The sequence below is a fragment of the Diadema setosum genome, chromosome 6, assembly GCF_964275005.1.
Source record: "Diadema setosum chromosome 6, eeDiaSeto1, whole genome shotgun sequence".
Lineage (NCBI taxonomy): Eukaryota > Metazoa > Echinodermata > Echinoidea > Diadematoida > Diadematidae > Diadema > Diadema setosum.
Window position 1 is genome coordinate 41,239,407 of NC_092690.1, and position 27,883 is coordinate 41,267,289.

The 27,883-nt window shown below is 39.1% G+C and overlaps 1 protein-coding gene across 1 annotated transcript in view; it reads left to right on the plus strand.

The window, feature by feature from the left end:
- Positions 1–27,883, plus strand: part of LOC140229808 (uncharacterized) — an 84,509-nt gene that overhangs the window by 41,311 nt on the left and 15,315 nt on the right. The window contains exons 14-32 of the mRNA XM_072310041.1: positions 189–332; positions 1,226–1,306; positions 2,502–2,611; positions 3,053–3,176; positions 4,157–4,372; positions 4,737–4,829; positions 5,895–5,959; positions 6,695–6,822; positions 7,892–8,154; positions 9,191–9,229; positions 10,267–10,364; positions 11,093–11,251; positions 15,677–17,939; positions 19,406–19,522; positions 19,837–19,952; positions 22,417–22,540; positions 23,394–23,657; positions 25,136–25,239; positions 26,789–26,879. Coding sequence (XP_072166142.1) covers positions 189–332; positions 1,226–1,306; positions 2,502–2,611; positions 3,053–3,176; positions 4,157–4,372; positions 4,737–4,829; positions 5,895–5,959; positions 6,695–6,822; positions 7,892–8,154; positions 9,191–9,229; positions 10,267–10,364; positions 11,093–11,251; positions 15,677–17,939; positions 19,406–19,522; positions 19,837–19,952; positions 22,417–22,540; positions 23,394–23,657; positions 25,136–25,239; positions 26,789–26,879 — 4,599 coding nt within the window. The remainder of the gene's footprint in view (positions 1–188; positions 333–1,225; positions 1,307–2,501; positions 2,612–3,052; positions 3,177–4,156; positions 4,373–4,736; positions 4,830–5,894; positions 5,960–6,694; positions 6,823–7,891; positions 8,155–9,190; positions 9,230–10,266; positions 10,365–11,092; positions 11,252–15,676; positions 17,940–19,405; positions 19,523–19,836; positions 19,953–22,416; positions 22,541–23,393; positions 23,658–25,135; positions 25,240–26,788; positions 26,880–27,883) is intronic.

The following is a 27,883-nucleotide window of genomic DNA, read 5'->3' on the forward strand; positions in this document are numbered from 1 at the left end:
ATAAAAATGATTGATTTATTGATTGATTGATTTTATTGCTTGCTTGCTTGATTGCTTGATTGATTGATTGATTTATCTATGTATTTATCTATATATCTATTTATCTGTCTATCTATATATCTATATTTGCTGTGACTTTCCTGCATACCTTGTTGTAATGTAGTCTTCTCTTTCTCTGACACTTGAAGGAAAAGCTGCAGAGAGACATGGAGCAAAGGGAATTACAGACAAACTTAAAGGAAGGGTCTGCTGCCCTCTTGAGTGGAAAGAACCGCCAGGCGATATCACTGTATGAGAAGGCCATGAACCTCCTGACTGCCTCAGAAAAAAAGGTAATGCAATGTTGATTAATGCAGTCAGATAATGTGGACACTTTGCTCTGATGGGTGTCATATGTCATATACCTCTTGGCTGGTTTCACTAAAAAGAAGAAAATTTTGTCTCTGCATGATTATTCTTTCTCATTTCAACAGATTCTTTTCTTTTCTTTTTTTTTATGACCTTTATATACTTCATCATATTAGCTATTATGACACCTAAACGTGAGTAGGCATGGTGCTGACTAGAGAAATGTCATATTAAATTTTTGTAAAGAAAGATTATGAAGATACATAATTATTAACTAGTCAAGCTGCTCTTGGCAGATAATGCCTTGAAAGATTAACCTTTATATCATTGTCTTCAAAATGCATACACGGATTTGACACGAGTGGTCTTGTGGGATAGAAATTGTGGAGTTACCCCCAGATTCATATGATGACCCATAGAAACACATTCTAAAGTGATTGTGTTAGAAGTGGGGGTACCCCAATTTACTGTGACAATCGGGTGAACTGCTGTAGTTCGTTTTAAAATCTGTCAGTGTAGCTTCACTTTGTTTTATTCAATATTTTCTTGTATTGTTTCATTTTTTTCTTCTCTCCTTCTCAGTAAAGTTTGGTTGTACCGTCTATCTCTGTAGCAATATGTTTATCTAGGCCCCATTTCATAAAACTTGTGATCAGTGACAAGTTGTCATAGTTGTTATAAGCTACTGAAATCCTTGAATCTGATTGGCTAAGAGCTAATTTGTCACAGAAATGTGGCAGTTGTCACCGATAACAAGTTTAATGGAAAGGGACCCAGGGGGTCTGTTCTTATTTCTGTCTTTCATCTTCGCGTGACAAGAATTTGTAGTGTTCTTCAGTTACAATTCATAGATCATTTTTCTATCTCTCATCCACAGTATGGAGGGATGCATGAACCAGACTACATACTGTTCCTGTATGCTCACGCCCAGGTGCTCCTCGGATCCAACATACCATCGGTAAAGTTTTCCCTCTTTATGCATGAGTAGAAAAATTCACATGTAGAACACCAAGACAGACTCTAGCTGCCTAGAACTACTGGTACTCCCTGGCTAGGTGTGTCACAGAATTTGACTTCACGACCGAAAAGTTGATTAGCCCTTTCTGTACCGATGAGTCCAATGTGCATAAATTTCATACACAAACCTATGGACAGGTAATAAACGTGGCCTACAGAGGGCTATTAAGTTTCATTTCATGTTGTCTCGTAGGTCAGTGACGTCGACTTCTGTTGGGTTTTTTTTCCATACCAGGCTTGCAAGACATTTTATGTATAGGTTTGTCTGTTCAATATCTGAATATTTGACTGATTCAAATTGTACTCGTATGAAAGAGGCCAGATTTAAGGTTAAGGAGCAGAGTATCTCAGTTGTAATGTTTTTGAAGCATAGATGTAGGCCCTAAATGGTATCAAATGTGGTACATCACTGCACACAGGACAGAACTATGCACCCTAGAGTTACTCCAAGCCCCCACAAAACCTGATTAAGGTTGATGTTCTATTCCCCAAATTAACTTCTAAAGTGCCGCGAAGGTTGGCCTTGTAACAGATTGTGTACAGCTTTGAGTGTAGCACACACATAGAGATGAAGAATCCACTGGAGTTGAGTGTTACCAATGAGGGAGTGCTTCGGTACTCATATTCGCTGATGTGCAACTCTATTTCAGCAGGCCTGTGCTAGACATTGTTTTGAATGTTCATTGTACCTTGATGGGGCAGTAAATGAATATTAATTCAATCGGGCCAACCTCCCCACAACCTCCCCATCACATGGTGCCTCCACAGTACATTCCCATAAGCCTGTATTGATGCTCTGACTACCTTCTGTGATATCTTAGGCAGAATAAACGCCTACCTTGTAATTACAGATGAAAAGAAGAAATTTTAAGCGTTATTTGTGTCCAACAACTTATAATGATTGTACCAAATTTTGCAGGGTTTCGGACAGACTTACGTCACTTCTTTTTATCTTTTCTGAACTGAAATCAATGTGTGGACTTACGTCCTCATCATGTTACCTGTTAAGTATATAGAGATTGAATATCAATGTGAGTAGCACTTTGTAGTTTTAGTCAGTGATCAGGGTGCATTCTTTTTGTACTAAGGACGGGACATCACAAAATTTATGATTTTACTGTTTGTTTTGATATCAGGAAGTCCTTGAAGGCTTGGAGAAACTGGAGAAAATTGTTGCAGATTTTCCAGCCGTGCGCATCGGTCTCGTCTTCTACGGCCTCGCTGAAGCCAACTACAAACTGAACAGGTGAGTGGACATTGCTGACCACTACAGTGGACATTGCTGACCGTTACAGTGGACATATCCTGAGGCGGTGTTGAGAGACCTATCAATCATAGCTCTGGGTCACATTTCATGAAGTACAACTCCTGCAAGAGTAGCAGCTTGTGCAAAAGCCATCCTGGAATGCTTGTAGACCCATACCACGCACTAGATGTGTGTGAATTGTAGACCATTACTACACAGGTTATCCTTTGTTTCAAATGCTTTGTACAAGCGTCTTCAATGGAGTGCATTTCACCATGCTAGCCCAATACATAAATAATGGGAAACCAAGTGGCAAAATAGTTCCATGCATACCATTTGATGTATTCATTAATTTCTAAGTACTGTATGGTGTGATATTTCACTGCATGAAGTTGCTGCACTTTTTACTTTGTATTCTCTTTGTGTTAATGTTCTGACCAGATTTTCTGAGGCTTTAGACGCAGTGGAGAAAGGGATTTTCATCATAGACCACTTCAGCCAGAGTATCCAGACATGGCCAGGGACCAACACTAACATCAAAGAAACTGAGAAGGGGAGACTTAATGTGAGTACTCTGTGTGAGATGGGAAGCTGATGTAATGAAAAATGCTATTGTCAGCTCTTGAATACACACTCACACTGAAGAGCTCACAGGTGCGTGAAGTTTTCTAAGAAGGATTTCCTGTGAAACAAATCAGTGTCAAGTGGGGCAGTGAATGTATGTACATTTAAATGTAGTGTAAAACCAGAAATTTCTGTGGCATGAAATTTTAGTGAATACTGGCATTCAAGTCATGTAGACGATTTTTTGCATGCATTTAAATTTTGCGAATCTTGGCTCTTGAAAAACTAAGATGCACATGGAAATTCCTGGTTTTACAGTACATATAGAAATCCTTAAGAATATAGTTTGGTGATGCTTTTCTGTTCTGTTAGCCCGGAGTCTGTTGTACTGTCGCCAAAGATTGTTGCTTGATAGTTATCATGATGCTAGCCCTGTTGGTCTGGGGGCTAAGGGGTTAATAAGACTTGAAACATGAAACTACTGGGTCCCGTTGCATAAAACTTTTTTCACGACCTTAAAAAATTCAGGTTGGGATTTGCCCAACCTGAATTTTTTAAGGTTGCTAACCTAACAATGTAAAATCCCTTGCATAAAAACTCTGGGTGGGAGCTTCCAACCGGAATTTTGTGATTTCAACCGGAAAAAAAATCCGGTTGGAGTTTTATGCAACAGCCCCTGGTAGTCTGTGTCAGCCTGTGACCCTTGCATCAAAGTGAAGAGTCTGAACTGAGGAGACTAGTGACACCAGTGGAGTGCTTGTTAAATTGAGACAAACCTTTGGGTCATTGTTTGCTTCTAACCTGTCAAGAACAAGCTGACTTGATGTAACACATATTTCCCATAGACACCTGCCAAAGTATGCTCAGAACTAGTCTTCACTGGGTTGAGCTCAGTTTGTGTGTGTTCTTGATTAAATGAAACCTGTGATTATGACCAAGTGAAATGTGAATGTGACATCCATGGCTGATATTTCCCACCAGGCTGCCCTCGCCGAGCTCCGCAACAGCTGCAAGTACCCGCCACGCCCCGACGCCCACTGTCGTTACCCAGAATGCACCACCAAACGAGAGATCTACCTCTCAGACCTGGACTTCAAGGGATATATCAAGGTCCGGTGCAGTGAGCGTTGTCAGCTGGAATACCACACAGCATGCTGGAAGACAATCAAAGCTAACATGAACATCAGCATTGAAAAGGTTTGTCTGTCATCAATCATATCTGAAATTATAACTAATCATATAGTGCTTCTGAAGTTCGCTCTAATGTGTTAAGTGAGTATCAAAAAGATTGCAATGAGGGATTTTTGTTTTCCCTCACAACATTTCTGCAGTTTAAAGTAAGGCTTGGAGCCATACTAGCTATAGTTAGTCGTATAGGTGTTCTCTATTTCTAGAGGTTTTTCAGTACCACTGGTATGTGCATGATTTTATGATGAAATTAAGGACATTGTAAGGTCGTATGATGATTAAAGGCATTGTATACAGTGATTGTAAGGTCATATGATGATTAAAGGCATTGTATACATTAAATGACGTTACCATATCTTCCTTCATACTCTAGGATGCTCTCAACACACCTTGCCCAACACCAGACTGCATTGGAACTCTGGACAGCATCAAAGTGTATGGAGCCAATGGTTTACAGAAGACTGAGGTAGGATGCAATCCTGAACAAAGTTTTCCTTCACTTTAGCTCTGATGACTTTCATTTCATTTTTGTACCTCGTTATTGTTGTTTGGAATATGCAGAGCTGCCATGTCATCCTGATTCTGCAGGATGCTTCCTGAAATTTTGACTTTTTTTCTTGTTTTGACAATAAGATACAAAAGTCTCCCTGATTTTGTGTACCATTTGGCCTATATTGAGATATATGTACATGTAACTCACAAGTTCCTCCCTGATTGCTCTTTGGAATCTTCCTAATTTTGATATGGGTATTGGCAGCCTTGGATAAGATTATTTAGGTCATTAAAAGCACTTTTGCTTTTATCTGCTGAGGTATTACTTGCAAAGACAAACAGTAGTTTTGAAGTACATTGTATATTCCTGACAGGTTTATAACAGTATTCCCTGTACTAGCCAGAAAGGTAAATGAAGAAGAAGGCAGTGATTTGATGCAGCTTTGGTGTGCGGTTGTTGCAGTAGATGTCAGTCACAATACTTTCCTGGGAGTCTGGTTATAAAGCAGATTTCATCCAGAATTCTTATATACATTCAGAATTTATCATCCCTAAATCAGAAGAAAAGACTGAACAAGGAATATTGAGACATTTGACAAACACATAAAAACTAACTAAAGACGATTGAGTCTTCAAATAAGTAAAACAGTAAGACCAGGTTATGATGAAAAGATGTTGATGATTTTACAACCACTCCATGAATTTTTATGATTTTAATGATATTTAGCAGCATGAGACGTTTGTTCAGTGCATTTTAAGTATTCCATTTTTAATGAAAAGTTATTTATGTCAAGTTATTCTTCCAGACAGATTCATAAATTGATTTGATTCCCCCCTCTTCCCCCCCCCCCCCCCCAAGTATGTAGCCAGGCTCTGAGAGAGGATTGAATTTTTTAAAGTCCATTTTTGTTAGAAAATAACTTTTAAAAACACTTTCTCCAGATGACAATGCTTAGGGTAGAATATTTTTGTTTCAAATGATTCACCTTTTCTGTCATCAGCCCAGTATTGAATTCTCTCTGTTCCTTTCTGTTTGTAGACAAAAGTTGAGAAGCCAGTGAAGCAGAAGGAAGATGTCAAACCCAAGCAGCAGCAGCCACCTGGGTGAGGAATATGGAGAAATGGTTTTTATATTATAATAATAATGATAATAACTCATTATTTATATAGCGCTTATCAATGAAATTCTCTAAGCGCTTAACATAATATATACCTAAACATAAACTCCTGCATAATCCAAAATACTATAATTTCCACAATTATACTGACTGTGAATTCTGAGTATTGATTGGTTCAGATATTTTTGTTTAATATGAGAAGTGTGACTTGTGAGACAAGTTTTGTATGATGTTGTAGTCTTGACTTTTATGCAGTTTATGAAGGTGTTGGTCTTGTTACAAATGTGTCTTGATTTCATTTTTCTTTCCTTCTTTGCCTTTGTATCCTTGCATTCTTTCTTTGCTTTCCACTTGACATTTCAAAGAAGCAAGGCAATTTTCAGAATAATCATCACTGTGACATGCCCAAACCTTTCTGATTCTTGCTGAGCTGTCTCAATACCATTCAGTTGATCCTTCCAAACAAAACTTAACCTTTGACGTGTGTAAGACAATACACAAAAATGAACGGATCCAGGAATTGCGTAAAGGGGGGGGGGGGCATAAAAAATATTTTTGGTTTAATAAGGATTATAGGATTCATTATTCCTCTTCATGAAAATGAGTGTCTAGAACTACCTGATTGGTTAAAAAAAGGAAAGTCAGAAGCTATGGTAGTAACAGAAAACACTGTAAGAGTTTATAGGTCAATCAGCTTTTTCTCTGTTTCACTTTTAATCAGGAAATCACGCAAGGATCAGCGAAAAGACAAAAAGTTCAAGAAGCCGAATCAGGGTGAGCAGAGGTCAGAGAAAGGTCAAGGAGATGCTGGGAGTCTGGTGCCAGAAGGGAAAGTTGCAACCAAGCAAGGTGAATAACAAGAGTTTAACCCGTTGAGGACGGTTTGATTTTGCTTCAACAGGCATTTCCCATAGACACGTCCTGCCCGAGTATACTTGGGACTCGTCCTCAATGTGTTAATAATTGATGAGATACTACAAGTTTGGTCTCTATGTGTGTCTTCACTCTCCTCTGTACATGTCTTTACACCAGTTTGTATTATTTTCATGGTGCAGTCATTGCAGTCTGTTCTTTCCTGCCCTCTCCCTCTCTCACTTTCTCTTGATAGCTTCCCTTACTGAAATCTTACAAGAGGATTGGGCCAAAGGTCATTGACCATGGCAGAAAATGTCATTTCTGAACTGTTATGTCAGCAGACCTGCTGCTGTAAATGAACTGCCTCTAAATTTGACAAAATGGCTTTCCATATGCTGGAATGTCCAAGACAATTTGATTTGATTGTAAGGAGAGAAAGAGAGATGACTGTAATTTGGTATGATGAACAGAAGCACATTGTTAAAGGATTTCTTTTGTGAGGAGAATGTTACAAATCAATACATAAGTATCAATCAACTTCCTCTGAATATGACAAAGTGGCTTTTCATATGCTGGAATATGATTTCAACCATGAACTACAGTCAAATGGCTTTAGGTCTTATTTGTTCATTTCTCCATTGCCTCCCAATTTTTAGTGTTTTATCTTCTAGCTGCTTCCAATCTGTCTTTGTTAAATCTTTTTCTCCATTCACATGCTGTCTATTTGTCTTGAAAATGAATGTCCCTTTAGCCCTTTGTCTTAGATACATGGTATACAATATATATTTGTGTGAGATGTGTTCTGTGTTCATCAACATATCAATCCAAGCTGTGTGCATTTCAGTGAGATAGTAGTAACCAAGAGTGGTTCCCTTGTTTCAGGTGAAGCACAAATCTCACCTATAATTTGTACTTCCAAATAATTTAGCATGGTAGGACAAGTACCCTGATACCAGATCTTAAAGCTCCTGTGAGCTCATGGAGTGTTGTAGTAGAAATCTGTCGGTAACCATGGTAACCATTTTTGCATCAGATGATGAATGATCTGTCATTATCCCATCAGGTGATACCGGTAAGCCATCTCAGGTTTCAAGGGTGCGGACGGTCTCTGATGCTGACAGCACCCATTCCTCTGATAGCAGCAAGAACCAGTCTACCCTGGAAGCTGGGACGGTGGGCGGAGCGGAGGGTGGAGCTGTGGGCGGAGCTGTGGGCGGAGCTGTGGGTGGAGCTGTGGGTGGAGCCATGGGAGGGGAAGAAGACTTGGAGCCAAAGCCTGAAGCCACCTATGTCTTGAAGAGAGATGATATTATTGAAGAGGAGAAGGTATTTCTTGTCTGTCATTGTTTCCATGTCTGTCCAGTCTATGGGATGCTCTGTTCTTTACAGTTACTTTTGTTCTTAAATTTTTCTTAAAACTCACCTGTTTAATCAGTTGTAATTTTTTTCTTCTTCTTCTTTTGTCACTGTTAACGCTGATTTTGTTAATGTTATTGTGTTTTCTAGTCTATTTGTATGAGTAGCAAAGTGCGCTTAGAAACGTCAGTATGAAGCGCCATATAAATGCAATTATTATTATTATTATTATTCTGTATTCTGCCCAGAGACATGACTTCAGGTGGTTTGGGATTACTTCTTTGGGTTAGGATAAGGAATTGGAGTCAGAGTTGGAATTGTGCGTAGGATAAAGCTGGAGATTTGGAATGTAAGATTATTGCTGTAGTTTCAAGAGTAGAATGAGGCTCAGCAGTAAAGGTTTGGATTAGGAATGGGAGTTGAGATGCAGACTGGTGGTGAGAATAGAACATATGAGTTTGTTATCAGGGCTGGATTTGGATTTGATGGCGGGGATATGACAGACTAAAGGTTAGGATTGAGAGTGTGGATGTAGAATTAGAGATACACCATCAAGATCCGAGTTGGGGTGGTAGTTGGGTAATGAAAAGGGGGTTAAGATTGGCAAAGAATTGTGGGTGGTATAAGATTTGTACGGGTTGTGACTGTTCATACAGGTTTAGTGTAGAGCTGGAACCTTAAAGATTTTGACTCAAGCTAGGGTAAAGGGTTATGGGTTGTGACTAGAGATCTGTCTTAATGTGTCATGTTGAGTGTGAATTCAGAAAAGGTAAGGTTGCCAGGTTTAAGGTTTGCCAGTTGTAAGGTTTCAACTCCTGTTGAAATAAATGGAACAAATGAAACAAAATGGAAATAAATTAAGCAGGTCCACTAAGCATTTTCCTGATGGTTCTCACCAATCAGTCATATAAGAAGTCAACTCTCATACTACTGGCTATGAAAGGTAGGAATTCTTCATTGTGGACAGAACATGACCATCTTTTCATTTCTTATTCCTCTTTCGCAGCCCAAAAAGTCTAAAAGTAAGCCCAAGAAGTACAGACCGGTAAGTACAATTGAATCATAGATTGTATGTTGTGCCTGTTGTGGTTGCACAATTCAATTTCTTTGTATGCTGTATATGGCATATATTTTGTGGTGTTGTTATTTTGAGAATTTTGTGAGTCAGGTGACCTTAGAGAAATCAACAACTCTAAAAAACATTGCTTCCCTCTAACAAAAATGGTGTACACTCATGATTTCAAATTTGGGAAATGACTAACTTTCTCTTTGATAGGAGTAGTACCCTCTTTTCTCATTTCTTTTCTGTGGTTCTCAATTGCAAAATACACCACTCATGAAATTATCTTTTACGTTCTGACTCACAAAATATTATGCTATATGAAAAAAAAAAATGTGCCGCATAAAGTATAAGCGTGTCATTCATGGAAATTTGTCAGAATTTCTCACTGTCATGTAGTTTTAAGCTGACCAGATGACTCCTGATTTAGGGGGCGAGGTAGATTGAATGGTTATAATATGTGTGAAATAATGACAGGCATGGCAACAGCATGGGATGTACAGTATTGGTGGTGTAGCAGATGTCCTGATGATATCAGGTTTACCATGCCTCAAGTTTGTAGAAGTTTAGTCAGTCTGAGTGTAAGAAAGGGACCAAGAGGGTGCATTGATTTCCACAATAATCATGAGTTAATTAAATTGTGAAGGAAGATTTTGACTCTTCTCTGATTGAAATGAGTGATGGACTGTTGTATACAAGTATGATATTAAGTTTAAACATTAATAGAACTTGACATGATAAATACTGAATTAAGCCTTGCTGGTTTGGTCTTCATAGCCAGGATAGACCTTACAATGGATCCCTGTTTGCTGGTCAACAAAAAGATAAAAATTGATTACTTCAGAATTTTGTAGAACCAAGATTTTTAGATGTCTGGATTTATTTAAGAACAATTGCCCTGAAGTATAAGCCACATTCTTAGGTAATCATATTTTTGATGTGTTTTGTGCTGATGGGTTTGTGGTGGTTATTACATGTTTCTTGTTTGCATGTTGATTTTCCTTCATATTCAACCACTGCAGGTGAATGACCTCAATGAGTTCATGGCTTTCGAGTTTGAGGAGGAGAATAGACGTCTGTATGGAGCAGAGAACGCTGAGGAGTTGGAGAACATCAACAGGTGTGTTCACTAGCCTTCTGTTCCAGTCTGTTTTACATTATTACCTCAACTGAGGGAGGAGGTTATGTTTTCATTACCGTTGGTTTGTTTGTTTGTTTGTCCGTGTGCAAAATAACTCAAAAAGGTGTGCACAAATTTGGATGAAACCTGCAGAAAATGTTGAAAATGTCACACAAGGAACAGATGATTCAATTTTGGTAGTGATATGAAAATTTTTATCGATGTCATGAAGGATTTTCGATATTCTGGCAGGTAGGGTCAATGAACTTGGAAGTTCAAGCTGAGCATTTTTGAGGTTTTCATACATGCACTAAAGGGCGAGTCACGCCTCGCAGCTGAGGGTTTTTGACATAGCAAAGGCTTTTATATTGGGAAATCAAGGCTGTTATATTGGGAAATCGGACGATTTTTCAGCATGCATACGTATGGATGGAAATCCCTGATCTCCATGGAAGAGCAAGATCATCGGTGGAAAGTAGCTGCTTGGCGGACGTGTGCGCTGTCAGAGTGCTTTTCTATTTTTTTTTTTTTTTTTCTGTGATGTGTGACACTTGTAGAGTACCGATAGTGTTCTCTTGAGAGACATACAAACTTCTTTATGTCAATCCATCTTCCGTCCTAAGGTTGTTTTATTAATCTTTTTGTTTCTAACAATAAATACCAGAAGTGCATGTTTCCCTGGTTACAATCAGTGTCTAAATTGTCTTACCTTGACTTCCAATCTGCAGAAAATGGCAGTCAACGTTAGCGGTGTCACTGCCTGAGGACCGGCCCTTCGCCATACCAGAGCACCTCAAGGAAGCAGCTGCCAACCTTGAGGCATCGTTTGGTGTCTCCAAGGAGGAGGATGAGGAGGAGGAGGAGAGCCGGAGGATGGCACTCTACCTGTGAGTACTACCATGACTACTACCACGACAGGTGGTCCTAGGGCTGAGGCCAGGGTATAAACTGGCCCTCCCTGGCCCAGTGGGCCGATGATATTCACCCGTTTGCAGGAGCCGCCTCTATGGGGCTAACCAAATCACTATACCACTGTACCATCGACCAGATACTACCGTACATGAGCCTGGCATCTCAGAGACACGCTTCGTATATATCAAAGATGGAACCAACGTTATGAATGTTGCAAGGTTTCTAGAGGAAATATGCTGTTTATAGAGTTCCTTTGTTAGTAGTTACAATAGTTTAGTGGGTGTCTCATGAGGTGTCATGGAAGTGGGAGGGGGGAATTGTTGCAGTCAGCATCACAGCAAAACCATGTGGGTAAAAACTGAAGCTTCAAAGTGAAAGGTCACCAAACCTTGGCTAGAAATGTATTTTTCAAACTTCAGCTAGTAGAGTCTGATGAGAGTGATTTGGGTGAGAGCTTACAAATGTATTGGAAAATATTTCCTTTGTTTCAAGGGGGTGAAAGATGTGTCCTTGAGGTCAAGATTAATGATTTCTGATTGAAGCATGCATTCTAAAGGTTATGATATGAGGGCAAAGAAAAAAAGATATTTGATGAAGGTTTGATAGTCCTTCAGCGAGGGTGGTCATGGAGAGTTGTACCTACTGAAATCAAGAATCAGCAAAAAAAAATTTATCTGAAATATTTATTTTTAAAAGGCATCTTTTACAAGAATAACCACAATAGATGCTTCATAACACAGAAAATTAAGTTTTGCATGTTTTGTGTCTTTGTTGTGTCGTTCAAGTTGTTTTGTATAGTGTATTAATGTATATGTTTAACCATTTACGTGCCCATGGACTTAGCCCAACTAACCAAACTTTGTCATCTACATTCAGTAATCGATCCTAAAATGTAGCCTTACGTAAAGTAAGCAAGCTCAGTCAGGTGTATCAGTGTGCCCCAGTCAAAGTGACACAGGGAATTATGGAGATCAAGTAATCTCTAGTCATTAACCCTCTGTGTGGCAGATTAATTTCCTGTTCACAGGTATGTGTGATAGCTTTGTGCACCTCTTACTCAGTGGCATGGAAAGGGTTAACATGTAGTTTTAAGATGACTGTGCTAATCATCTAAGGAAGAACTTTAGCCTGTGTGCCAATTGGTGCATGAATCATATTAAAGGCATAATTTATCATTTGCAGATGAAACAAAAACCGAGCATTAGTGCTTTAAAAAAGTTGTAATATGTAAGTTGTCGATAGAAACAACCACTGTAGAAGTTTGAATCCATATAATCTTTTTAAGTGTTCTGAAATGCACAAAATGTGAACAATTGTTGTAATAAAAATGTTTCCAGACTAAACTGTCTACAGTTATGGTTTAATGAGAAAAATACTGATATCTCCTAATATTTTAGGCTTTATTGTGAAAATTATAATGGTAGTATGTTTTGTCATACAAGAGACCTACACATACATTGTATGCATCACATGTGATATTTTGAACAAGTTTTGAAACACTGCTCCCAAAGGTAAACAGGACCTTTAAGAGTTCAAAACATGTTTACCACAAGGTAACAGGAAAACACATTGCTTGTTTATGCTGCTAGCATCAAGAATTGTTAGCAAAATGAGCCAAAGTGACTACAGCATGGAGTTCATGACAAGGGCATACCAACTGGAAAACGCTTTCCTTCCTTGGTAGCTGCCCTGCTTGGCGATAATCACTTTACCTCTGTTCAGCTTTATGACGTATTGTTTAATAGCATAGTATTATTATTTTATCTACCAAATAGAATGTATGCAGATTCTAATGCCAGAGAGTGCACATATAATCATGTGTTTATGCAAAATAAGATTATATCAGATTATATTATATTAGATTAGATTAGATTTTGTGTATACATGTATGTTCATAGTGTATATAACCACTCCTTCACAGGCAGGTAATGTGTTTGTTTTGTGTCATGTGGTAACATATTAACATTGTACTTGTCTCCTTGTAATTAAAATGTCTTGTCATTTATTCCATACATTCTGATATGTTGTAAGGGTAGGATGCAAATTATCTATAGGTACAATGTACAATTATGTATTTGAAAGTCGCTTGAAAATGTGAGGCTTTGATCTACTCCTGTTACTTTTGTCTGAGAAGTAACGAACTTACCGAGTAACTCTCACTGTTCTGTGCATTATGGCTAGTCTGCTACAAAGGCTTTGAAGTGTGATTCAAGTCATAATTCTTTGTAGATCATAGCTGTGATGTAAGTATGTGTTGCTATATGTGTAGAGTATGAGATGAATTTTTCTCTCTAAAATACGAAAGGTAGGTCAGGAGTCTATTTTGGTGAGTTGCATGCTTGACCAAATTACAGGATGAGTGCACTGGCATTCATAGCGACAAGGTGATTGGATTTTTTCCCTCTCTCTCCAGAAGGGGAGGGAGGGTAATATTACCAGGATTATTTTACTGACCATCCTGATACTGGTATTGCCGTGGAAGTGCAATTAGACTTGATGATTGAGTAATTTGAAATATTAACCTGTTGAGGACAAGCTGATTTTGCTATAACACATGTTTCCCTTAGACCTCTGCCCGAGTATACTCTGAACTTATCTGACAGGTTAAACATCATGGTCATTTACAGGCATTGGCAACAACTGTGAGTGATTTGCTGATTTAACAAGGATGTGCCTTTATCTTTTATGTGTCAATCGTAAAAGACACGTAAACAGTCAAGGCTAATTCCCTTAGTGAATGATTTTTTTCTCAATGCACTCTCTCATTCACTGCCTTCATGTACAAGGCAAAACAGTTTGAATCAACTGTAGGGACTCAAATTTGATGATACAATTTTGTATATATAGTTATTTGTTAGACTTTCAATTACTCGAGGTCTTTAGGTGAATGTTTGATTATGCATGTGTAAATAACAGCTGCATGCCATCATGAAGACTATTATTACTGCATTCAGACGATTCTCCGCAAAGCGGGGAATGTCCCGTTTGCCAGGACTTTCCCTGGCAATCCCATCGGATGAACGCTCGATTGGAAATTCTTGGCAAGCTTGTCAAGTCCAGCAACAAAATTCTGGCGGGGGACTGACCTTTATTTCTCGCGCAGCTGTTTTCCTCGGAAGTGCGCATGCTAGAAATGTTGTTAGGCAATCAGGCACTGTACACGTGGCAATCGTATAAATTTGCAATCACGCACCATACAGCACCACGTGTATGGTGAACTAACACTCGGCTGAAACCACCAGCCATGATTTTGTCCCCCTTTCAGCGGGGGATTTCAATGTACTTGTGGACGATCGACCGTAAAACTCTCCAAACTGCCCCCGCAAAGTGGGGGATCGTCTAAATGTAGGGATAATGAGAATGTCTTTTCTTCATCGTTGAGAACCTTATACTGGTACTAGTGACAGTACCAGGTGTTCAAACTAATAAGGCCATAGAAGAATACAGATGATGAAGAGTAGTGACATAGCATGGGACAATGAGGATATGAATATAATGCAATTAACATCTGTGTTGCAAATTCATGAAATTCTTTTGTTGAGGTAGGGCAATTTGTCAATCAGTTCCAAATTTGCAACATGTGCTAAGTCAGGGCTCAACATTAGCAGTGTCCCGGGGCCACTAAAATTGGTGTCAGGCCACCAAATATCTTTTGGTGGACTGTTCGGGCTACTTAGATTTCAAATGAGTTGTTACTTTTTGCTTTTATTTCTGGCCACTTCATATCTTTCTAGGCCACCAAAATTTCAGATTTGATGATTGTAGTGTCCCAAACGTGCCCCCAGACAAAAAGTCAATGTTGAGCCCTGGTTGAGTGCTCTAATTTAGAAGTTTCTTTGCACATTTTAATCATAAAAGAAGTGACTGAGAGTTGTTGACTTGCGAGTCAATCGTGTCTTAGTACCATTGTAGAGTTGCACTGTCACAAGGAAGTTTTTTGTTTATGTAAATAAAGATGCACTATCTAAATGAATTTGATGAATTAACATTTCTTTCTTCCTCTTCTGTTACAGAATCGTGTCTGTAACCTTCATTTTTAAAACCAGAGACAATGACCAAAAGTATCAAATACACAGTAATCATCGAGGAGATGGGGACTGCTTGCAACACTTATTGCTCTAGTTGCTTTATGTCATTCACTCTGTGATTATCACCAGTGCAGTGATAAAGTTATTGTTTGCCCGTCTCTTTTAAAATCTCTAGCATTTTATTTTCTTTTTTGCTTTTGGCACTTTACATTACATTGAGTGATTTCATTTGTGGTTGTAAGCCAAGATAACTGGTGCCACATATTGTTTGATATTCAAACTCTTCTAAGAGTGAATTTTGTACATTGTTCATGGTGTCAGAAACCTTTTGTGTGAAGAGAAACATTTGAATTTTGTAATCCTTTCTTTCAGGAATTTGAAGGATTTGTTTGAGTCCCGTGGTCCCCTGCACCTGAAAGACCCCATCCTGATATCATGGTTCATAAAGCTGCCCTTTGAACATAAGAAGCTTATCCTAAAGGAAGGAGGGCTAGAGACCTTCCTGTGTCGTGCTCAGGATATTGTGCTCATAGGCAGGTATGCCAGCCTTTTACGGGATGAGCGAACATGTCGTGAGCTGGCTGAATTAGATCCTGACCCTAGTCGGCACAATCTTTCAGGAATGTCAGAAAGCACAACCCTCAGTAACTCCTCCCTCAATCCAAACGTTCAGCCTTTTGTCCCAAGGGAAGGTGGTTACAGACCCATGCAGCAACTCGACTCATTTGATGACATGTATGATGCAGAGAGCAGCGACGAAAGCGATGATGAATCTGACAGGGAGGATGACAGTGATGGAGACGGAGAAGAGTCTGAGGAGGAAAACGATGACGATTTGGAAGAAGCCGACACTGAACAGGAAGTGTCTGACCTTCAAGATCCACCGACAAATTCCACACTTGTAGAGGAAGAAGGAGCAGAGTCAAGTCCTTTGACAATAAGTGTGGGTGAGGTGGAGACAGAGTTTGGGAAGACTGATGCCATCGATGATGATGACTTTCATTGGGAGGACCACTGGAACTCCAAAGAGCACTCCAGAGAGGACTTCGTGGAAAGTGATGATGATGATATGGAGGAGGAGGATGAAGAGGAGGACGAGTACAAAGAGAAGGGGGAGGAGGAGAACAAGGAGAAGACAGAGGAAGAAGAGAAGGAGGAAGAGGAGAAGGAGAAAAAGATGGAAGATGAGATAGAAGAGGAGAAGGAAAAAGAGGAGAATGAGGAGGTGGTTGAAAGAGAGGAGAACGACGCAGACGATGTCAAGGAGAAGGGTATCCAGGAGACGGTGGTGATGGAGGGAAAGAATGAAAACCCAGAGGAATCTGCTGCCATAGCAGCAACAGAGATGATTAAAGACAAAGACACTGCTATGTCGGACGAGCAGGACCAGGATCAGAGTGAAGATGGCTCCAGTCCAGATAGTTCTCTAGAAAGAGAACAGCCTCAATCTGAACACGGCGATGGTATTGATGCCACAGATGACAGCCAGTCAGATGCCAGCCAGAATGTCCAACCAACTCATCTTTCAGTATCCTCCAGCAATGAGATGCCATCTCCTGTGGAGGACACTCCCCTGCCTGATAGCCATGTTTCACAGCCTGGAATCCCAAGTAAAGAGGACAATGTTGGTACCACTGTCACTGAACAAGACTTCCCTACAGCATCAAGCCATGAACAAGATTTCCAGTCTGCTGAATCCTCTGAGACGAAAGATACCACAATCCCCTCTGATGCGACTAATACCACCAACGAGCCAGAAATATGCTTATCTATGGACAATGAAATATATCCCATATCTGTTGATTCCTACCCATGTAAAAACACTAGTGTTAAGAGTTGTAGCTCAAGCTATTCTCATGGTGGTAGTGTCCAAACTTCAGACAGAAAACTGGAGGAATCCTTTGATGAGCCAAGAACAGCTCCTAGTCAGCCACCTGTTGATGGTCCTACCCGGGGTACAGAAGGAGTGGGGAATAGTGCTTCAACTGAGAACACGGCGGTAGCAAGCAAGGAGGATGGTGTCAGTCCCATCACTCGTAGCAGTGACATTAAACCACCAGAGGAAAAGTCCAGTACAGACAGACTGGGTGATCAGACTGAGGCTGATGATTTTCTACCTATATCTAGTCCTGGCATCAGTGATGAAAAGGAAGACACTGGTGGTGACACGCCTGTTGAAGATGTCTCGAGTCTGGCTGTTTGGGGCAGGGCTGATGACCAGGAGGGTGACCAGGCTGTGACTACAACAGATTTGATCGAGACTGTTGATGTCAGTTCTGATGAGGAAGAAGATACCAGTAGTGATTCATCTTTTCATGGTTATATGGGTCGTCCTCCTGGTACTTTGGCTCGTTGGGAGGAGCATCCTGCAGCTAGAAGGGCCGAGGCTGATGCTGCAGCTGCAATAGAAACAACCAAGGCTGTTGCTGTGGCTGCCACCCCTGAAAAAGACACACAAAGTGCAGTTGCCAAACTTGATCCACGGTCAGAGGATTACTGGAAGCAGATGTACGAGGAGAGGTTTAATGCATGGATGGAGAAAAGGCCGCCCTCCCCTGCAACCAACACAAGAACGTTTGGAACCAACACAACTCTGGACGTATTTGAGATGGAGCAAGAGATGGAACAGCTTCAGGTAGGTGCTTTGATGGGTGTGGTTTGTTGAGTGTGCTTTATTGAGTGTGCTTTGATGGGTATGGTTTCTTGATTGCAGTTTCTTGGGTGTGGTTTCGTGGGTGTGGTTTTGGGGATATCGTTTGTTGGATGTGGTTTCTTTGGTTTGGTTTCTTGGGTGTGGTTTGTTGAGTGGTTTATTGAGTGTGCTTTGATGGGTATGGTTTCTTGATTGCAGTTTCTTGGGTGTAGTTTCTTGGTTGTGGTTTGGGGGGTAACGTTTCTTGGGTGTGGTTTCTTGGGTGTTTTTTTGTTTGTTTGTTTTTTTGGTTTATGGATGTTGCATGCTCTTTCACATTTCATAAAAGATTTCTCAGTATCTCACAAAAAAGTTTGAAACCTGAAGCCCCATCCCAACCAAAGCTATGCCATCCCTTTAATCATCAATGACATTTTACCTGCAGCAAGCAAAATCTCCTGCTGCAAAATGCATGTTTTTGAAAAAGACATGCTTCGAATTTGTGTGTACGTGCAACCAAAGTCCCTCGTGAAACCCCCTCGAACCAAGTTGAAGCATTCAGTTAAACAACTTCTGCATTCACAACTTATTCATTCAGTTTGAGCACATGTCATTATCAATCTGTGTTTTATATGATTTTTCGTTTGTAGCTTTCTCATGTTCCTATCTTCATATGTAGTAGGGGGAATGTCATTCATTTCATTTTTCATCTTTAATAAATTGTCCATAAAAAAGGGTCATGTTCATTGGATGGCCCCAGAAATAGCAACTGTATGTGCAGACTTCTCTGCCCTTCTTGGGGCAACTTGATAAATGTAACAAGTCTTCTCTTCTGTTGACACTGTGAGGCCTAGGGAGGGGTGGAATCCCCTATTCATACAAATGCCATGATTTACATGATCATTTATCCTCTCCTTTATCCAATATAGTCACATCCAGCATGATTTGTTGAATGCTTGTATACATATCTTCTGTTGTTATTGTGTTTGCAGAACAAATAAAAAAAAAGAGAATGTAACACAAACAGTAAGAAATTGAATGGATGTCAAAAGTAATAAAAAAAAATTGAATAAATTTACTTGCAGATATAATGTGAGAAACCCATGAGGCCTGAAAAATGTGGATATTGCATACTAGATTAGTAATTTAATAATAATGATATCACAAATTAATAATAATAGTAATAATAGTGGCTACTTGTATAGCACAAAGGTCCACCTTTCAGCTCATGGTGCTTTAATTTAAATTTGATTTTGATTTGATTTAAAAGTAATGAATGTATGATGACAGGTATGAAATTCCATGTGTTGATTTAGCTTGAGTCACTTGGCATCCATGCCAAATTTCTTTTCATTTCATCATGGGGGGGGGGGGGGGGTTGTCTCCTCATGTGACTAATTCCACATTGTTTCATATTGCGCAAGATAAACTATTTGGCAATCACCTTGTTATTTCCTCCGTAAATGTAGAAAACTTTGCAAGAGAGCATTATTCAGCTAGAGCTGTCACAGAGAAAAGGCAATCAGGATCGGCAACTTTTGGCACGGAGAGAAGTCTGCATGAAAGGGGAAAGGCAATATCTCAAGGTTAGGACACCATTCCCACCCCTCTATGAAACTGTTTAACCTAAAATCCTACACGACAAAGCTTTAATATGAAAGGAATGATTAACTAACGGCATGATAGGTTAAAGATTCTGTTTCTATGCTTTATAGTATGTCTCGATATAAGTATGTAATACTCTGTGGGTATAATACTGTACATCCAAATATTTGTGAGTTAATGGTCATGTGAGAATCCTTTTGCATGATAAATGTGCAATAGTGAGGCAATCGCATGTACAACTATCGGTATCCTACACTTATGATGGCAAACTACAAAATGATCTGTCTATTCACAGGATGAGATTGATCAGCTGAAGAATAATCTGCTTGAGAAGGAAAGAATGGAAGAAAGCAGAAAAGATCTGATAAAGAGACTGGAGGAAGAGACTAGCAAATGTTACCAGTATGAAGAGTGAGTTTCTCTTTATTATGTATGTTTTCTGTTTCTGTTTGGTGTGTCTGTTTATATGCCTGGTTATTTGTTTGCTTATTTTTTTTTATTTGTCTGTTTATTCATTTGTTTATTAATTTCTCTGTCTTTTGTGAATTTGGACTTCCAATAGTTTTGAGAGTGGTTAAATTTTTGAATGTAGAGTACAGTATTATCAAGCACCTTGTTCATGTACTGTGTACTGCATACCTTTACATGTGCATGTGCACCTGACGTTTGTCGGGATCAGCGTTGATATCTGCTTACGAAAGTCACATATAAAAACCCCACGGAATATATGGCGTATACAGAATATACTCATACAACAAAAACTAAATCATCTGTTACTCCGTACTCAACAAGCATGGAAACTGAATTGACTAAGTGTTTGAAATTAGTGGTCTGTGAAAAAGCTTTGTAAACTTCTGAATGCTACTGTATAACCTATCATTTTCGCAAGGTTTAATTTTTGTGAATTTCGTGAATCTCAGTTGGATTGCGAATTTAACAACACACTAAAAAATGTCTCCATATGCATTCATGTCTATGACCTCATTCGCGAAAATATCTGTACACGAAAATAACAGCATATACAGTGTTCATCACAACTTACACTGTACAATCACAAGTTTGGAGTATTCCCAACGTCATTTTCAGTCACTATATAACCATAGACACTTCAAGGAAATTACTTAAGAAGTACATATTTGAACCATGACAAGTTAGTGATGTCTTTTTTATCGTTATTAAAGTACTGTAAGATATATATTCACAGCATGAAATTTTCGGGAATTGGAGCCGACGGCTCTTTTCGTGGCATGAAATTTAATGCATATTGTTTAGACAAATTTTGCTGCATTTTAATTTCGCGAATCTTGGCGCTCGCGAAATTAAAATGCACGCGAACATTCCTCGTTTTACAGTACTTTAGTTTGTGTAGATTAAGGACTTATTTTCTATAATATTTGTAAAGCCATGAAAAAAATGACTGAATGTATTCAGCACTAACAGCTTGTTTGATATTGTATTGTTGTTAACTCTTTATGTGCCACGTTCGCACACCCGGCTCAGTCGACGGCGTGCCAACTTTGCATATTCTGCTCAAACGCACAAACACGCCCAAACCGATCGATAAATCGCCAAATGCCACTATAGATTAAAAACGTTCCTTGCGATTTTGTTTTTCTCACAAAAAGCTTGCATTTTATGTGGTGGTTGACTAGCAAGCGGTGTTCCGAACTGGATTTGCGTGGGATTTGTAAGTTGAAATCACTGTTTTGTGTGCAAACGTCATGCCTTTTAGAATAATGTAGCTCACATGGTCATTTGAAACCATATATTTGCATCAAAGCAAAGCCTGGCATTTCTTTTACAACTTTGTTCACCAAATGTCAAGCTTAACAGAAATCTATAAAATTTACACAGATTTGAGAACCAGAATGTTTTCTTAACCCTAAAAAGACTGGGCTATTTTGGTAGCTTGAAAGACTGGGGGGGGGGCCTAAAGGGCCCCCCCCCCCCCCTAAGATCTCGGCCATGGATTGCGCGATCGCCGCGAAAATTTGCACAATGGTAGTGTGCGATGTAATCTACAAGAACGTATATTTAAATTTTCCAAAATAGTCTTCTTTTATTTTATTTTGATTAATTATGCTAATTTATGCGAGAAATCAGACTCTTTGATCTAAATCAGTAAATAAAGCTCCAAAAGTGCTCATTTTTGGTCTAATTATTCTTTGTGGCATTCTTCGCAAATGTACTTGAAAAAAAATTCGGTATCAAAATTAATTTCTTATTTATTTTATTGTTTTATGAATTTCTTCTGTATTTCCTTGTTTTTTCGACCTTTTGTTTTTGCTGTTTTTTTAAACAAAATTTGTGGCAGAAACTTTTTGAAGCATAATACTACTAAAACAAATTAATTCTAGTCATTGAGAGTAAAAATAAGCATATTTATATGAACCATGTGAAAAAACTCAATTTGCATTGACTTTGTACACAAAATCACATTTTTGAGCCATTTTCGGTCTCACGTGCATGTACAAAAAGTTATGTAACTTCAGAACCGTACCCCTGGGCGTCACAAATTTGGCGTCAAAATGTGCGGGAAACTCGAAAGAAAAAAGTCGTAGAGCATCGCGGCGAGAGCATTGCGTGTTGCAGAGTAATCGCGCGAAATGTCGAGGGGGGGGCCTTTTAGGCCCCCCCCCCCAGTCTTTTTAGGGTTAAATCATGACTATGTTTTTGTCTCAGAATAATGTGGCACGTAGGGGGGTTTCTACCATGGCACATAAAGAGTTGAAGGTAGATCTGTGGAAGAGAAGTATGATTGTAATCTGAGCTTCCCATCTTCCTGATGTTCCATTCAGCATACAATGATTATTGCATGGAATTGTTTGAAATTTAGATCCATTTTCCACTTTGTTGAACTTCATCTTACCAACAGGCGAATCAGGGAGTTGGAGTTCATACAGACTGAGTACAGCGCCCTCAAGGACACACACATACAACTCACAGAGACTTGGGGGAATGAGAAGAAGATGCTTCGTGCTGAAATCTCCAATCTAAGGGTTAGTGACTGTCGGAAGAAATTCTGTTCAGAATCATTAGAAAGAGTTCATTGAGGAGAATGGTAATATTAATGATATGAAATACACATGTATAACAAGTATATCAGCTGATAATGATAAGGGTGTTAGGGTGCCTCAAACACTATGGCTTTAGTGGCAACTTAACACCCTTATCATTCTCTGCCAATAATATATCAGCTTGTCAAAGCACATGTTCATGGCCAATGCAAAGCTAACCCTAACCCAAGCTTACTAAAGTCATGAAGGTATATTGTGTCTTTTGTAGAAAGGTATATTTTAAAATCACGCTTCTTTTGGTGGTCCATTGAATCTGTTCTTTCTTATTCTTTGTATGACACAATGTGCTTGGTTGATGCCATTTGCTTACTATTGCTAGTCACCTAGGGTGAACTACATAGGGTCAGTATCATTGGCAGTTTTCTCTTGTGTGGATAGGTAGGTAGACCACTTTGCTGGTTTAGCACCCTGCTTTTTTATGATGAAATGAAGTGGGATCCTGACGTTGTGAGTTATGAAATAAATTGATTTTTCACGCCTTATGCTTTTCCCATATCTTCTTTTTGTCTATTCATTTTTAGTATCACAAAAGAAAAATCTGATTTTTTTTTTTGCTGTATGAAAAATATAGATGGCAATCTTTGTTGAGGGTATGCTGTGAATGAGTGAATGCAAGTTAGTTTGACTTTAGGGAAATTTAGATTGTAATGTCATTGACTTTGGATGTTTTACATCTAATTATGATATGCCAAAGATGGTCTAGAAAGAGGTTTTTTTAGGTGATGTAGAATATTTAGATATAAAATAGTTTTCTTTCCCGTGTACTTGCCCATAGGAAAGTGCAAAGACAGACAAAAGTGTGCACAAGACCCTGTACCAGCAGTCTAAGAACCTGATGGCGAAGAATCGGGAGCTGGAAGCAAGGCTGGCAGACTCTGAGGGTCACCTGAGCAGGACGGAGGCTCGATGTAACCAGCTTGAGGCTGAGCTGGAGAAGTCTGAAGAGGGGAGGAATGAGATGGAAGTAGCAAACCAGACCTTGAGGAGAGAGAAGGAGGAGGAGGAGAGGGTGTACCAAGAGAGGGCCATGAAGGCAGAGGTGAGGTCGTCTTTCCATCCTTGTCTCACATCAATCTCACTTCCACCATCTTCATTTACTGTAAAAGTGGACATTTATGCAATGTGGACATTTTCACTTATAGTCAACTCCACCTAAATTGCTAAATGCATGTGTTGAATAATCAGCGAAGTCATTGAAAATGAAAAGTCACAATTTACACATGTAGTCTTACGTATGTTCTTCTTCTGTACCCACAGAAGTCGATTATGCCCTAAGTCAATGCATTTTCCTCAGTCCTGTTGAGATTGACTTGTGAGAAGTTGATTGTATTTTGTGCGACGTAAAAATGAAATTTTGTGACTATTATTGCATCTGCAATGTATAATTATATGTGTATTGATATACTGTAAAACGAGAAATGTTCGCGTGCATTTTAATTTCGCGAATTTCGCGAGCGCCAAGATTCGCGAAATTAAAATGCACGCGAAATTTCTTATCTACATTATATGCATTGAACGCAAGAGGCAATTCGCGAAAATTTCTTGCCACGAAAAAGGCCGTCGGCTCCAATTCGCGAAAATTTCGTGCCGCGAATATATCATGTTTTACAGTAGTTTATCTCTTTGATTCTGCCAAATTCGAATCACAAATAATTCATTATACCTGACTAAAGGGTTAAACATGTCATGTTTTTGTTTGGGGTTTCCTTTGTCAGTGCCATCAATACCGTCAATACACTCTTTGATGTAAATGTTCTAGTCTAAACTGTCTGAGGATTACAATGTCACTTGTTGAAATACATGTATCTAACAACTCGTACAGCACACTATTGTAATTCCTGTATCTAACTCTGGGCCCTGTTTTATGAAGAGTTAAAATTGATTATAAAGTTGATTTCAACTGTAAGTCTATGGCAGACTGTGTGGTAAGGAAATTTAAAATCGATTTTATCTTTTGATAAAACGGGGCCCTGATGTACTATCTTGTGCTCGAGAAGCCAGTTTTGGTCAAGGAAGCCTCATGAGGGAAAAAGATTTGTCATCTCAAACATTTATTTTACAGGTTTTGTTATCATTTATGAAACAAAATAGACCAGGATCCTGATGGAAGAGTGACAAGAATAAGTGTGGAGAGTGCTAACAGCACATATAAGGCTCGGTCAGACTGGCAAAAGATCGAGACGTTTAACACCGCGAAGAAAGAGCGTGCTGTCCGATGGCTAGTGATTGTGATGTAGCAATTCACATCCGTACATGACTGGTCATGCGCTTTGTAGACACCGCCCACAAACAAATCGAGAAGTTTGATGGGGGGAGGGAAATATTCGTAGATGGACGGGAAATTTTGCGAGAAGTTTTGCAAGAAGTTTCGCGGGAAGTTTGCAGGCACCCTGGCAAAACTTCGAGATTGTATAGATCGCAAACTTAATCTTCTCTATCTTTTGCCAGTCTGACCACGCCTTGTAAGCTTTACTCTGACACCCCATATTGTCTTTCTGTTCTTTTTTGCCCTCACAGATCCAATATTTGCAGATCATGCAGGAAAGGGACTTGAAGCACCTAGTGGATGCCTGCACTGAAGCAGAACAGGAGCTGGAAACCATCAATGACATTGTCGAGAAGTAAGCGAGAGTGTCCATACTGTGGTGTCATGTAACATGACTGTACCAGTGTCATGTGACTGTAGTAGTGTCACATGACTGTACTGGTGGCAGGTGACAGTACCAGTGTCAGGTGACTGTAGTAGTGTCTCATAACTCCACCCAATTTCACCGTGTTTAAATGAGAAGAGAATGATATGCTTAACCCTAAAAAGACTGGGGGGGGGGGCCTAAAAGGCCCCCCCCTCGACATTTCGCGCGATTACTCAGCAACACGCAATGCTCTCGCCGCGATGCTCTATGACTTTTTTCTTTCGAGTTTCCCGCACATTTTGACACCAAATTTGTGACGCCCGGGGGTACGGTTCTGAAGTTACATAACTTTTTGTACATGCACGTGAGACCGAAAATGGCTCAAAAATGTGATTTTGTGTACAAAGTCAATACGTATGAGTTTTATCACATGGTTCATATAAATATGCTTATTTTTACTCTCAATGGCTAAAATCAATTTGTTTTAGTAGTGTTATGCTTCAAAAAGGGTCTGCCACAAATTTTGCTGAAAAAAACAACAAAAACAAAAGGTCGAAAAAACATAGAAATACATAAGAAATTCATAAAACAATGAAATAAATAAGAAATTAATTTTGATACCGAATTTTTTTTCAGGTACATTTGCTAAGAATGCTACAAAGAATATCTAGACCAAAAATGAGCACTTTTGGAGCTTTATTTACTGATTTAGATAAAAAAGTCTGATTTCTCGCATAAATTAGCATAATTAATCAAAATAAAATAAAAGAAGACTATTTTGGAAAATTCAAATATACGAACTTGTAGATTACCTCGCACACTACCATTGTGCAAATTTCCGCGGCGATCGCGCGATCCACGGCCGAGATCTTAAGGGGGGGCCCTTCAGGCCCCCCCCCCCAGTCTTTCGAGCTACCAAAATAGCCCAGTCTTTTTAGGGTTAAATGGTAGATGAGTTCTGCAGTGATTCTAGAAGAGTTGAGAAGAGGGTTATAATGATAATGAGTGTAATGATGGTATTGGTGATGGTTATAGATCTGAGATGATGTTGATGTTGATGATGATGGTTATTGGGATGGTGATAATGGTGGTGGTGATGATGGTTATTGGGATGGTGATGATGGTGGTGGTGATGATGATGCATTGATTGATGTAGTTGCTTTCAGTCAGTGAAAATGATTGTATACCAGCCTGAGCCAATCTCTTCAGATAATAACAAAAAAAGAAAAAAATGTCTTTGTCCCTTTTATTGCTTATTATCTCTAAGAAGTCATCTAAATATGAAATGATCAGGAGAGGTCCTCTGTGGTAAAATGGACAGGGGATTAATATTTGGTGATAATTTTGTTTTTGATCAGGATCCAGGATATATGCAAGGGATAAAATGACGTTGGTGACCTTAAATGAAATTTACATTCTCCAAGTGTTCTAAGTCACTGTGATGTCATAACTCTCTATGATGTGACTAGAGTATTTGTACTCTGTTATATTCATGACTGCTTGACTGTCATGTCTATCATATGTTCTTGTATCCTAGCAACCCATCCATGGAGGTTCATGTGAGACCTATGAGGAGCATGTGGGATGATGCCTATGCTACGAACCTCAACAGACTGGAGGAAGCCAGGGTAAGAAATTACTCTTTACCTCTACTTTGATAATGATGATGATGATGATGATGATAATAATGATGATGATAGTAATAATGATTATAATAACCATAATAATGACAATGATTATAATAATGTTAATAATAATAATAATAATGATAATAATAATAATAATAATAATAATAATAATAATAATAATAATAATAATAATAATAATAATAATAATAATAATAATAATAGAAATAACAACAACAATAATGATAATGATAAGAAATGATAATAATAATAATGATAATAACAATAATAAAAATAACAACAATAATAATAATAATAATAATGATAATAATAATAACTAGAAAAGCACTCTGAGAGTGCAGACCTCCACCAAGCATGCCGCTCATTTCCACCACTGATCTTGTTCTTCCATAGAGATATCAGTGATTTTCATCCATACGTACTTATAGCATTGTGTGCTGAAAGTCGTCCAATTTCCCAGTATAGAAGCCTTTGTTACGTCATAAACCCTTAGCTGCACGGCGCGCCTCGCCCTAGCAGAGTGTGCGCATGCAAACGTCAATACGCGCAGCCTGAACTCCCGAGTTCATTGACCCTACCTGCCAAAATATCAAAAATCCTTCATAAATTCCCCCAAAATTCTCGGATCACTACCAAAAGTTAATTGTTACTTGTGTCATTCTCAACCTTTCCTGCAAGTTTCATCCCAATCTGTAGTGGGAATCAGTGGGAATGCTGGAGGATGATTGTTCCAATCCTTGTGGGATTCATTTAACCCTAAAGGGGCCGGGCTTTTTTGGCTATGCTCAGACCGGGGGGGGGATTCCGCGCCCCCCCCTCCCCCCCCCCCCCCCCCCCCCCCCGAGATCTCGGCCATCGGTGGTGCGATCGCGATGAAATTTTGCATGCGTGAGACCCGCGTCATAATCTACAAGATTGTGTTATAAGATTTTTTGAAACAATCAATTTCTAATTTTAATTAATTAATTATGCAAATTAAGCTCAAG